The following is a 14734-nucleotide window of genomic DNA, read 5'->3' on the forward strand; positions in this document are numbered from 1 at the left end:
TGCTCTCTGTAGTTATTTTAGTCGCTTTGGTGTTAGTTGTGATGGTGGCTGCAATGGTAAACTATGATTTATACCTGAAATATGCACATTTTTCTAACAAAACATATTCTATACAATAAATATGTTATCAGACTGTCATCTGAAGAAGTTGTTTCTTGGTTAGTGGCTATTTATATCTTTATTTGGTCAAATTTGTGATAGCTACTGATGGAGTAAAAAACTGGTGGAGTAAAAAAAGTGGTGTCTTTTGCTAACGTGGTTAGCTAATAGATTTACATATTGTGTCTTCCCTGTAAAACATTTTAAAAATCAGAAATGATGGCTGGATTCACAAGATGTGTATCTTTCATCTGGTGTCTTGGACTTGTAATTTAATGATATTTAGATGCTAGTATTTACTTGTGACGCTATGCTAGGCTATGCTAGTAGCTTTTCTACTGATGGGGGTGCTCCCGGATCCGGGTTTGGGAGGTGTTAGAGGTTAAGTGATCAATTAAGGAACCAATTAAATAATCAATTAAATAATCAATTAAGGAACCAATTAAATCATAAATTGTGCGTCTGTGTGTGTGTGTGTGAAACATAAATCAGGAGGACTGCTTCCACATAAAAGACAACCCACGAGGTCACATTCCTAAACCCTGCTGACCTTAGCAGTCATGAACATGAGGTTGTTGAGGACCAGAGAGCTGGCCTGGAGGGAGCCCCAGCCGTTCCCCCGGAGCCGAGGGGCGAGACCCAGGGTGTGTGCCCGACCACGGGGCTCCTCTTCTGGGGTACAGGGGCTGGACGCAGGGGGTAGGAGGCCTGTATCCACCAGCTCTATGTTAGACAGCCAGGGTAACAGGTAGGACAACATGATCTGTCTGCCGTTAGGATGGGTGGTGGAGAAACGCTGGGACACCTCTGATGGAGGGAAAGAGAAGGGGGAGAGTTGGAGGGAAAGAGAGAAGAGGAGAGGGGAGGAAGAGAGGGAGAGAGTTGGAGGGAGAGAGAGAAGGGGAGAGGGTAGAGAGTTGGAGGGAGGGAGAGAAGGGGAGAGGGGAGGAAGAGAGGGGAGAGTTGGAGGGAGAGAGAAGGGAGATAGTTGGAGAGAAAGAGAGAAGGGGAGAGGGGAGGAAGAGAGGGGAGAGAGTTGGAGGGAGAGAGAGAAGGGGAGAGGGTAGAGAGTTGGAGGTAGGGAGGGAGAGAAGGGGAGAGGGGAGGAAGAAAGGGGAGAAAGTTGAAGGGAGAGAGAGAAGGGGAGAGGGTAGAGAGTTGGAGGGAGGGAGGGAGAGAAGGGGAGAGGGGAGGAAGAGAGGGGAGAGAGTTGGAGGGAGAGATTGAAGGGAAGAGGGGAGAGAGTTGGAGGGAGGGAGAGAAAATTGTTTGAGCAATCCTTGGTAGAACACACACACACACACACACACAGTCTTGTACAGCTAACCTTGTGGGGACACACAATTCAGTCCCATTCAAAATCTTATTGTCTCTAACCCCTAACCTGTACTCTTACCCTTGCCCTAACCTTAACCCAAAAACCTAACCTTAACCCTAAACTTAACCCTATCTCCTAACCCTAACCGTTAATGTAATTCTAACCCTAATCCTAACCTTAATTCTAACCCTAACACTAATCCTAACCTTAATTCTAACCCTAACACTAATCATAACCTTAATTCTAACCCTATCACTAATCCTAACCTTAATTCTAACCCTAACACTAATCCTAACCTTAATTCTAACCCTAACACTAATCCTAACCTTAATTCTAACCCTAACACTAATCCTAACCTTAATTCTAACCCTAACACTAATCCTAACCTTAATTCTAACCCTAACACTAATCCTAACCTTAATTCTAACCCTAACACTAATCCTAACCTTAATTCTAACCCTAACACTAATTCTAACCTGAACCCTAAACCCCCTAGAAATAGCATTTGACCTCGTGATTTGTGTTTGTTAACATTACTATATAAGAATAGTTGAACACGTCCACACACACACACACACACACACTCACACGCACGCACGCACGCACGCACGTACGCACGCACGCACGCACGCACGCACACACACACACACACACACACACACACACACACACACACACACACACACACACACACGTGTAGTAACCTGAGAAGAGAGGCAGAGTGAGCTCGGGGTACATGGAGGCCAGCTGTGTAGAGAGTGAGGACAGAGAGACGCTGTAGAGAGGAGGTAGAGGTCCATGGGTCCCATACAGAATGTTACCAGGCTTCTGCTCCACCATGCGCTTAGAGTACACACACAGCTTGGCTTCCAGAACCTGAAACACACACACATCAGATACACACATCAGATACACACATCAGATACACACATCAGATACACACATCAGATACACACATCAGATACACACACACATCAGATACACACACCTAATACACACACACATCAGATACACACACCTAATACACACACACATCAGATACACACACCTAATACACACACACAGCTTGGCTTCCAGAACCTGAAACACACACACATCAGATACACACATCAGATACACACACCTAACACACACACATAGCTTGGCTTCCAGAATATGGCAATCAAACAAATGCATGTGAACTGTATAGTACTGTATAATACATGTGTACTGTACCTTACTGTATAATACATGTGTACTGTATAGTACTGTATAATACATGTGTACTGTATAGTACTGTATAATGCATATGTACTGTACAGTACTGTATAATACATGTGTACTGTATAGTACTGTATAATGCATATGTACTGTACAGTACTGTATAATACATGTGTACTGTACGGTACTGTAAAATACATGTGTACTGTATAGTACTGTATAATACATGTGTACTGTACCTTACTGTATAATACATGTGTACTGTATAGTACTGTATAATACATGTGTACTGTATAGTACTGTATAATACATGTGTACTGTACAGTACTGTATAATACATGTGTACTGTATAGTACTGTATAATACATGTGTACTGTATAGTACTGTATAATACATGTGTACTGTACAGTACTGTATAATACATGTGTACTGTATAGTACTGTATAATACATGTGTGTGTGTGTGTGTGTGTGTGTGTGTGTGTGTGTGTGTGTGTGTGTGTGTGTGTGTGTGTGTTTTTGTTTAACTACTAGAAGTCCTCACAAGGATAGTAAAACAAGGAACATTGGGACAAGTGGGGACATTTTGCTGGTCCCCACGAGGAAAAATGCTATTTTAGGCTTCGGGGTTAGGTTTAGGGTTACAACTAGGATTAGGGTTAGAATTAAGGTTGGGGTTAGGTTTAGGGTTACAACTAGGATTAGGGTTAGAATTAAGGTTGGGGTTAGGTTTAGGGTTACAACTAGGATTAGGGTTAGACTTAAGGTTGGTGTTAGGTTTAGGGTTACAACTAGGATTAGGGTTAGAATTAAGGTTGGGGTTAGGAGTTACGGTCAGGGTTAGGTTTAGGGTTACAACTAGGATTAGGGTTAGAATTAAGGTTGGGGTTAGGTTTAGGGTTACAACTAGGATTAGGGTTAGAATTAAGGTTGGGGTTAGGTTTAGGGTTACAACTAGGATTAGGGTTAGAATTAAGGTTGGGGTTAGGTTTAGGGTTACAACTAGGATTAGGGTTAGAATTAAGGTTGGGGTTAGGTTTAGGGTTACAACTAGGATTAGGGTTAGAATTAAGGTTGGGGTTAGGTTTAGGGTTACAACTAGGATTAGGGTTAGACTTAAGGTTGGTGTTAGGTTTAGGGTTACAACTAGGATTAGGGTTAGAATTAAGGTTGGGGTTAGGAGTTACGGTCAGGGTTAGGTTTAGGGTTACAACTAGGATTAGGGTTAGAATTAAGGTTGGGGTTCGGGGTTACGGTCAGGGTTAGGTTTAGGGTTACAACTAGGATTAGGGTTAGAATTAAGGTTGGGGTTAGGGGTTACGGTCAGGGTTAGGTTTAGGGTTACAACTAGGATTAGGGTTAGACTTAAGGTTGGTGTTAGGTTTAGGGTTACAACTAGGATTAGGGTTAGAATTAAGGTTGGGGTTAGGAGTTACGGTCAGGGTTAGGTTTAGGGTTACAACTAGGATTAGGGTTAGAATTAAGGTTGGGGTTCGGGGTTACGGTCAGGGTTAGGTTTAGGGTTACAACTAGGATTAGGGTTAGAATTAAGGTTGGGGTTAGGGGTTACGGTCAGGGTTAGGTTTAGGGTTACAACTAGGATTAGGGTTAGAATTAAGGTTGGGGTTCGGGGTTACGGTCAGGGTTAGGTTTAGGGTTACAACTAGGATTAGGGTTAGAATTAAGGTTGGGGTTAGGGGTTACGGTCAGGGTAAGGTTTAGGGTTACAACTAGGATTAGGGTTAGAATTAAGGTTGGGGTTCGGGGTTACGGTCAGGGTTAGGTTTAGGGTTACAACTAGGATTAGGGTTAGAATTAAGGTTGGGGTTAGGGGTTACGGTCAGGGTAAGGTTTAGGGTTACAACTAGGATTAGGGTTAGAATTAAGGTTGGGGTTAGGGGTTACGGTCAGGGTTAGATTTAGGGTTACAACTAGGATTAGGGTTAGAATTAAGGTTGGGGTTAGGGGTTACGGTCAGGGTTAGGCGTTCGGGTTAGGTATAGTTTTAGGGTTAGGTTAAGGTTAAGGTTAGGCTTAGGGTTAAGTTTAGAGTTATGGTTAGGTTAAGGTTAAGGTTAGGCTTAGGGTTAAGTTTAGAGTTATGGTTAGGTTAAGGTTAGGGTTAGATTTAGGGTTAGGGAAAATAGGATTTTGGATGGGAATCAATTATTTGGTCCCCACAAGGGTAGCAATACAAGACTGTGTGTGTGTGTGTGTTCTACCTGCATCAGCTGCATGGAGATCTCGTATATTTCTCTGCTGGTGTCTGAAGACTTGAACAGGACCAGGTTCAACAGAGTCACAATGTCACATGGGTAGTTCCTGACACCAACAACAATGATACACTGTTGGTGTTGAATAGGTACATTGAGACACGGCATTCTAGGAGCTTTCATACACACACACACACACACACACACACGCACACGCACACGCACACGCACACGCACACACACACACACACACACACACACACACACGCAGAGACACACACACACACACACACACACACACACACACACACACACACACACACACACACACACACACACACACACACACACACACACACACACACACACATGGGCGCACACACGAACACACGCAGACAGACACACACACACACACACACACAGACACAGACACGCAGAGTCACACACACACACAAACACACATGGGCGCACACACGAACACACACAGACAGACACACACACATGCAAACACACACACACACAGACACACACAGACACACACACACAGACACACAGACACATACAGACACACACACAGACACACACAGACACACACACAGACACACCCCCTCCCCACCCCCACACAGTGTATATCCCTACCTGCTGCCACAGACAGTAGCGATGGCCTTGAAGCATCCTGAGGCCAGTTGGTAGGAGCCAGTGAAACAGCGGTCTACAGCCCAGTTAAACAGGTTCACCTGATCTGGGTTCAGCTCTAACAGCAGAATCACCACCTCACAGCCCAGACGGTGCACCTGGGAGCAGAACGCAGACCGTCAGAGAGACAAGGGAGGGAAAGGTCAGCCAATAAGAGAGCATATCCCACAGACACAGTCAGAGAAGCCCTACAGACCTAAACTACAGTAGTTGCAAGTATAAGTTGTTGGTTGTGTGATTTTTTTTGTTGCCATTTTTTTTTTTTTTTTTTTTTTTTAAACCAATATGTGGCCCAGCCAGACAGGTACCAATGTTTTCAAAACACCCTCTTGGCGTCTCACATGGTAGAGTCGGTTTTTTTTTTTTTTTGCAGAAAATTGTAGCATATTACTTTGTAACGTCTCTGAAGGGTTTAGAGGGGATTAGAGGTTAGAAACCACAGAAAACCAGTTGTTTTCTTCCGTAAGTCCTTGAGTTAAGATTAGTTAGAGTTCAGAACCAGTCAAAATAGAGCGAGGGGGGGTTTCTTTCTATTCACTTTATCTTCATCCCCTTTTCATAGAGGGTGTTATAAACCCCTAAACTTTCATTAGATTGGTTTGAGTGAGGGTTGGGTTTTTTTAACACCCGGTGTCATTTTAGAGGGGGTTGTGAGATGGGGTTAGGGTTATTGGCTCGTGGGTACACAAATTGTTTTAACCACTCATGAGGGGTTGGGTTGGGGGTTAAGGTGACCCCGTTTGGGCCAATCGTTTTTTTTTTTTCTTTTTATATTTAACACTTCGATTAAGAGTTGGAGGAGGGTACACTTCCATATAGGAGGGGGAGACCGTAAACACACTTTCATAGAGGGTTTGACGGTAACACGTCTTAAGAGGGGGGTGACCGTTATTTACCACTTCATAGAGGTTCTTGACGTCCCCCCCCCCCACACCCCTCCACCGCCCCCGGGCACTGTACACCTTCATAGAGGTGGGTGACCGTTTTAACTACTTTTATAGAGGTGGCCGGTAAACACTTCATAGACGGTTTGACCTTGACCCCGTTTAAAACACTTCATAGAGAGAGGTTGATCGCGTAAACACTCAATAGAGGAGACGTAACACTTCATAGTGTTGTGAGAGGGCTAGGGGGCGTATGGGGTTAAACATTCATATAGAGAGACCGTTTAACCAACTTCATAGAGGTGAGTCGTATAACCATTTCATATAGGTGGGGGAACCCATACCCGTATGTCGTGGTCACAGGCCCAGGATGTTGTTTCCAGCCCATTTGTTTTTGTTAGGGGAGATATCCATCAGTAAGAGAGGGAGACACCACGTTTTTTTTTCAAAACCACTGGCCACAACCACAGCACGGAGGACATCGTCCTAGGTGAGAAATGAAAGGAAAGGGAGGGGGAAAGGGAAGATAGAAAACCATGGTTAATATTTATGGTATAGCATGACTGTACGTCTTCCATCGTTTCCGTGTGAAGTGTGTGTGGGGACTTATGTGTACCCAACAGCGTGTCAGTAGGTGGCTGTGTGATTGCATTGGTAGTCGTTGTGTAAGTGTGTGTGTTGGTTTTTAATGGGTGTCATGTGTATTTGTGTGTCGTTTTGTGTGTGTTTGTTTGTGACCAAACGGTCCCCGATGTGTGGTTGTGTGGTGTCGCAACGGGGGCGAGAAGGGGATTTAACGTCTATAGCGTCCTGGACAGTGGAAAATGGTAGGGCGAAAGCCGGAACCTTCAAAAACATTGTTTTAGTGAGGACAGGACGGAAAAATGTTATGGCATTAAAACTCCCTGCCACACACTGTGATTGCAATTTGAATTGGTTAGAGGGAGGGATTTCGGTATGAATAACGGCACAGGTCAGTATTTTGTGTAAACCACCATGTGTATAATTTCGTTCTTGTGAGAAATATTGTTTATGCAAATGTGCTGTGTCCAACTGACAGTGTAGCCGACAACCCCCCCCCCTCTCGGGGCACTTGGGGGTCACGATTTGTATTTACCTTCTCCAGAGCACAAATAAGATATGCGAATATTACAAACCTCGTTAGGCTACGATACTTTTCTGACATTAACAAAATCGGACGTCCCATGGAGGTAAAGAACATGATTTGATTTAAAAAACAACTTTGTTATAGTAAAATCATAATAATGCCTACCGTGTCTTCTGCTATAGGCCCCATGTCGCCTTTTAGGCCTAAGAATAATAGCCTATAGCTAATATCAGTATGAACAGAAAGAAGTCCTTGAAATATTTGGTTTGAAAATAGTTTCGTTGCAAAAACAAAAAAATATCATAACATCTAATTGATTAGAATATAGCCTATTTAAATCGTTAGGATTAAACTGATGCAATATGAAGAGGGTCGGACGTTTGCCGAGTCCTCTCTATTTGAATGAGAATAAGAACTGTTACGATTGAGATAACAAACACATTAGGCCTAAAAGCATGCAACATCTATGATGAAAATTGTCGTTGTATTCGAATGTAGAATGATATATATTTGGAGAGAATGTAAGTTAGCTTCTATTTAAATGATGTACCATGTCTTAAAATCATTTCGGATAAAGGGTTGCCTGTTTGCACTTTAAGTTTCGCCACTCTTTATGATTGTTGGCTGCGTTGTTAATAGCCGGCGTGTCGTTTGTGGCGCATATCATTATAAAATTGCACAGTGAGTAATTTTTGCATACGCAAGGAAAAACTTTTTGATTGGGGGGAGTGGCCATTGAGTCAATATGGCGTTGTTCTGAAAAGAGGCCTATATATTAAATGGAAATGTTTATCACTGTAGTCTTACCGGCATTTAGGCTCGCGAAATCTGCTCCTGGCCCGGGTGGATCTTTTCTTTTCCTGGGCCGCCCTTTTGCCACAGTCCCCACGCGTCGAAGTAAGGATAGTCCCAAGCGTTGGCATTGGTCCCAGTCCTTTGTGAGATGGTACATTCCGCATGATTGAAAGTTGTCTGATTATTTCCCCCGTATTGAGATTTTCAAAGTGCAGCCGACAGTACACAGGACTGTGTCTTCATGCCAAAGTGGTCCCTCAGTCGTTAGCATCTTGTTGCGAGTGATGTGCAGGTGAAAAGTGCAATGTGTACACCAGTCCCTGGCCGCATCACCATCTTCTGAAGGCCGATGTGAGTTCACGAGGTGGCACCGGGAACTCTCAGGACCGAAAAACCTTCTGCAGAGAAGACAGAAATTAGTCGTGCTATGGACCGCTTTGGATAGATGTGAATTAGGTTTAACCACTTCAATTAGTAGCACATACAGTCATTGGTAGCTTTGTAAGCAGTTACTCCAAGTCCCGCTTTGAAACAGAACCATTTAACAGTACTTTTGAAACTCTCACACAGGCCATATGTAATGCGTTTTGCGCTGTAAGGCACTTTAATGGTTTTGTCGAAGCTCTGTAGTATAGGCCACGCTATAGACTCATTAAAGCCTATTATATGGTGCTGTAAACCCCAATTAAATATCACCTGTCCAGGGGTTGACTGTTTTAATGGAAAATCTAGACTTCAAAAACGTAGTGCTATTTTCATAACACCAAACACTTTTACAGTTGGCGGATTAAGTTTATGGAGTTACCTGTTAATAATCTATCATTGCGAATAGTAGATGCTTTCCGTCTTTACTGAAGCAGGTTGAAGCTCGGACTCCAGGTTGGGTTTACATCGCAGGCATTGACTGACAGCGCTATTGTGCCATTAGCTTTGTCTACCGCGGAGCAGTAAGTAGCGGTCAGGAAATCTTCCCGCCGCAGCCCGCGCACAGAGCCACCATGCTCACCTGTTTGCATGCACTGCATGTTCTAAAGAACAACCAAAAACACAATTAAAAACACAGGACCAACCACATGTGTCATCAAAACACCCATAGAAATAATATATTCATTTCCCGCCGAAGAAGATATGCTCATTTTTATCAGATCTTCTTTTAAATATGATGTTTTGCATGAACAATTGTAATATCTGACCGAGGGCATTGCAACGCATAATACAGTTATTTAGTTAGTCTAGAAATGAAGTGAACATGCATTTTTCACACAGTTTAAAATATGCAGTTTACAGGCCTATAGCTAGGCGCGTAACTGTACACTAGTCTAGAACCCAAAGCGTACTCGTTAGTTATTAAACATTTTGGGCAATTAAAATGGAAACTATTAATCATAAACAAACAACAAAGCTACATGTTATGTTAGCGCTGTAGTTCTCGAAAAAAAATCGGCTTCCTCGACATCCAGGACATTTACGATTCAGAAATCCTAATATCAGCAATCACGACAAAACACACTTACAAAACACACACCACATTCATAATTTTTAGGCCTATTCTCTAAAATGGTTTTACTCATGTTTACACACAAGTTTCATGAGGAGATAATTGTTAAATTCGTAAACCACTTTTGGGACACTTATTATTATGAGGGGGGGAGTGCTAAAAACGTTCAACCTCACCTAATGTAATTTGTCTTATAAACTTTGATTGGCTAAATCCACAACAAAACAAGGAAATATGCACCACAATTACAAAGGACATTATCACAATATAAGCCAAACAGATCAAAAGATCAAACCACTTCTACCCCCCCATTAGGCTTATCGGGCATTAGCAAAATATAGGCGGTACAAAGTGTGAATGCAAGTGTTATAGGGAAGATGACGCCTGCCCGTCCCCCCCCCCCCCCCCCCCCCCCCCCTGCCCCCCCGCCCCCCCCCCCCCCCATTGTTACAGGCTAACGAATTCATTGTAATTTACTCAAGTCCATTTATCAAACAAGATTTTGAAACATGCACGTTTTAGTCTAAAGGTAAAACATATCTCTATTGAATTGTACCTTTATTTGTAAGGAAACAGTAGCATATAGCCCTCCATACTCCTACATTTGCACAACGAATTGATGAATGTGTAATGTTGTCCAATTTCAAAAAGTAGAAAATTATAAAAACAGCTATTCATTATGTTGTCGGTTTAAAAATCCACAACATATCTAACACCAGAACAATGCATGCTTTTAAAAACACTGAGCGTGTTTATAGTAAAAAAATCCACTAATGTTTGCATAACAGCGTAGTATGGCATATGTATATGCTATGAATTCATTAGCCTATTATTATTAGATTACGCTCAATTGGTTTGTTGATAGAGCTTCAAAAATAATTCCACAAGTGATTACATACATTGTTTAAGGACCTATAAAAAATAATAGCAATACAATCAAAAAGTAAGTTAGTTTCGTAGTCCAGACAAGTTGAATCTCAAGTCTTTTTTAATATCCCCAGTATGATTTTTATAGTGCCACTGCTCCTGCATTTGGGCATCAACGTTTCGCTGCTCATTATGATACTTTGTACAACAAACTGCTCGCTATACTCTCGATTTGCAATGCCCCTCAGCGTGTAGGTTGTTCAGTTGTCCTTACGTTTCAGATTTCTCCCATGTTCTATAGTTCCGAACGAACATGATAGCGCGGATTCGCTGCCGACTTTGCTCTTCGCTGCTGCCGATTTTTCCCACAACATGTCGGTGCAACACAGTTCGGCTGCATCCGAGGGGATGGTCACCACAAGAAGTGGGAAAAAACGGCAGTATCCTTGACGCGTACACCTGCTGAATGACTCGAGGGGATGAGTAAGAGTACACAGTGTTTTAGTCCTTCAAAGGTGAGCTGAATGGAACCAAATAAGACTATTCCCTGAGAGACGCAAAAACCTAGGCCGGTTGCATTGGCAGTCAGATTATTTCCCTTCTTGGATGTGACATTGTAAGAATTTTCCGGGGTGCCTGAAAAATAAATGTGATGGGCAATAAAGTATGGACTATCGGGGTGTTCTCCCACACTACTCTGCCTAATGGAAATCATGTATCCGAAATCTTTGCATCTCCTGTCGTTTCTCATAGGGCTAAATTCATTATTAATGTGACCGGAATGTCGCACTCGTCGTTTGTTAAGCTAATGCTAATTAATTATATGCAGCATACCAATTATTTTATTATTCCATTATCTCGATGCGGGTAGTTAAAAATGCAATTATGCTAAATAATTCCGACGGAATATTAAAAAAACATACCAACTATCGAAGCCCCTTTGCATGTGTTTATGCTACTGGTCCCTCCTAATATTTCTTCAGAGGAAATTTGGATTAAAAACATTTTGCTGAGGGGCCTTTTTTAGTAAACGATGATTAATTAGTTCCTTCGCCTGACCATATGACTATACTCCGATTCAATGGACACTGCGCTACTTTTGTATTGGAAATCATCTACTCGGCATCACTGTTTAAAACTAAAATGATTTCCACACGAGTCGAAGGAATAGAAAAAAATCGCTAAGAACACAGAACAGCGTCTGAGAATGGAATGTAGGGCGCGTGCATCTCCATGTAGCTGCGTTCCTCTTCAGTTTGTCACAGTACATTAAAATACACTGTTCCAATGTTTGGTGTTAGAACAGCATTGATGTTATGGAAAAATCTACATGTAGCCTGTATGCTTGTTATACAATATACAAGGTGTGTAATCAGTGTGTGTGTATAACTCGTTAGCAATTTTAATTTTGTTGCTTTGGATCCTGGTTGGGGATAGGGTCTTTCGAGAGAAGTAGTCTAGTGGTTTTCTTAGTAATTTTTTTCTCTTTGCCAATGAAAGATGCATTGTGTTGTGAGTAACCTGTAGACTGGTAAGACGGAGTCGACTAAGACTATATCCTTGTAGTAAGACTCAAGCAGGCAGCCCCGATCACTGCTTTCCGCGGTCTTGGCTGAGATACACTGCTCGCCTTCTCTACAGGACCTTACGGTCACCGTTCCACGATTTTGTATGTTTCAGTTGGTTCTTAAACATCGTGGTTCGTAATTCCTATTTACGCTGTGTGAGAATAGTGCGATGAGTATTCTGTGTCGTTGGTGTGTTTTGCGCTCATGTTCATGCTGTTTGGACGTACCTTTCGTGACTGATTTTGAATTTAGATGTCTGGATACTTTAGTTTAGAGCTCATCTAGTCTTAAAATCAACATGGAAAAGAAGTAAGGAAGAAAGGAATGGATACGGTGTGAATGGTAGTGATTTGACCTCGTAGGTGTTGCAAAGAGATTTGGAGTGTGGTTTAAAGTGTGATTTGTTGAACCATGTCACATGACGTTCATGCATACTCTCTCAATTTCGAATTAAATTCTCTCCTCTCTCTCTCTCTCTCTCTTTCTCTCTCTCTCTCTCAATTTCAATTCTCTCTCTCTGACCCACCCGACCGATTTAATGTTATTCTTTATGTCTTAATATTCATAACATTAACAAATTACAGCTGAATGATTCTCTGCAATTACCTTTGCTCTATGGACCATTCTGTTGTCAGATGGCGTCTGATGGATCACTATGGACTTTATTCCATTCTATAGGGGATCAATGCATTCTGCGTCATGGGGTGTGACCGCTAGGAAGCACCAGACAACTGGGTTACCAATACGCTGACAATAAGGATTTAATACTATTTCAGCTACTGCCGTGTTCAGCTCCTGACCGACCATCTGAGACAGAAACATGTCAAGTCACATGTTGTTTGATGTGTTCATTCAAATATAGCCTGCCAAGCCCACACCAAAATGAAAGACAAATGGCTGGGATTAAAGTGCAAGGTGTATATGTACTTGTAAGAAGAGTTCATTGAAGCAATTAAACTAAATAATAGTCCTTGAAATGAAGGTTCCTCACGGTGATGTTGTTATAGATTTTAGAATGGTTGTGTTTCGATTTGGTAATCATATCCCTCCTCTCCCCTGTAAAAAACTATTCCCCAGGTCGTTTGTTTTAAATGAGAATGTGTTCTCAGTAAAACCTACGGTTTAAAATAAGGGTTTTGTGTTGCAATGAAAAAAGAGTATCATGTTACAAAAAGCAGCAACATTAAGCTCTTTAATAAGTGTGGGTGCTATATTTGATATTGTCACAAATTTAAGGCGCTACGTAGTTGATATCGGTTTATGATGCTCATACAAAATAATCCAACTATCAACAATCAAGTTGCTCACAATAGGCGTTCCAAGTTTCTCAGAGGCATTTCTTCTAGTCATTTAAAACAATCAATTTGCCCGGGGTTGGGTCTGTAACCGCTATGCATTTCGAGAGAAAATGTGTGATATAAAGTGAACAAATGTTCCACCTCTTGGTTGGTGCAGCCGCGAGTCATTTGGGTTTAAGATGTAAGAGAATCTCACCAAATTGAAGATTTGTTATTGTCTGTTCTAATGGCACACACTTTGCACAATATGAATTGATTTCTCAAAGAATTTGCCCGTTTAGACTCAGACTTCCCTTCTCATTGTGCCTCCAGTGTTGCAAACAGCAGTGGTTGCGTGGTGTGTGTGTGTGGTAAAGTACCTCAGGAGAACGCGGGGGGGTAGGACGCTAGGTTACTGTACCCTAGGGCCGTAGATGCTAAGAGCGCACTCTCTCACAGTGTACCGGATCCGCAGCTTTCTAACATTTAGCTATGTGAGTGCTATTACATGGTTTGGGATGAGAGGGGATCGAGTGGTGGTTTTTCGGGGCCGCTTTGCTTGTTTGATTTTCTTTGTTTTGAGTTTGGATTTCGTCATTCTATGCTGTTTTGGATTAGTTTGTTATTTGAGGAGCTTTGTCTTGTTCAGTGAAAGATAATGGGCAGCTTTGATGTGTAAGTCACACAATTTCTCGCTATTCTGAGATTTGTTTGTTACTGTACGTCTCTTTGCTGTTTTGTTTGTTCTTTTTGTGTATTTTCTCGTTTGGATGAGTATGTAAATGATTTTCATCATTGTCAATATGCCATTTGTTAGTTGATTAGTAATTTTTCCGTTGTTTTCATTCTGTTTTTTTTAATAACAAGTGACCACTTGTAAATGTCAAAAGAACTGTCTACTGGGGCACATCTGTCTTCCCCCTTTGAAACCTAATCAACCCATTGTAGTCGTAGGTAATTTAGCCGTTAATTCCTTCATCGATTGGCAAAGGTAACTAACGACACTGTTAAAAGAATATTGATAACCAATAGACAGCGGCCCACTCTGATATCTTTCTTTTGTGTCGCTTGTATTTTGCTTTTGTATAACGTGTTGTTCGATTCTGTCACGTCTTCTAGTATTTTCGATTGGGGTCTAAACAATTCGGCAAATCCACACCTATAGATGATGGGATTTTTCGAAGATCAGGATGGGAAGAGGGCCAAGAAGGG

General features: G+C 42.0%; 1 protein-coding gene across 1 annotated transcript in view; it reads right to left on the reverse strand.

Annotated features, from left to right (window-relative positions):
• LOC120021153 (protein furry homolog) overlaps window positions 1-7706 on the reverse strand; it is a 61533-nt gene extending 53827 nt beyond the window's left edge. Inside the window, exons 1-5 of the mRNA XM_038964792.1 lie at window positions 7683-7706; window positions 5469-5623; window positions 4839-4938; window positions 2122-2293; window positions 650-906 (exon numbers count right to left, since the gene is read on the reverse strand). Of these exons, the coding sequence (XP_038820720.1) occupies window positions 650-906; window positions 2122-2293; window positions 4839-4938; window positions 5469-5623; window positions 7683-7706 (708 nt within the window). The remainder of the gene's footprint in view (window positions 1-649; window positions 907-2121; window positions 2294-4838; window positions 4939-5468; window positions 5624-7682) is intronic.
• Between the last annotated feature and the right edge of the window lie 7028 nt (window positions 7707-14734).

Source organism: Salvelinus namaycush, chromosome 26 (genome assembly GCF_016432855.1).
Source record: "Salvelinus namaycush isolate Seneca chromosome 26, SaNama_1.0, whole genome shotgun sequence".
Lineage (NCBI taxonomy): Eukaryota > Metazoa > Chordata > Actinopteri > Salmoniformes > Salmonidae > Salvelinus > Salvelinus namaycush.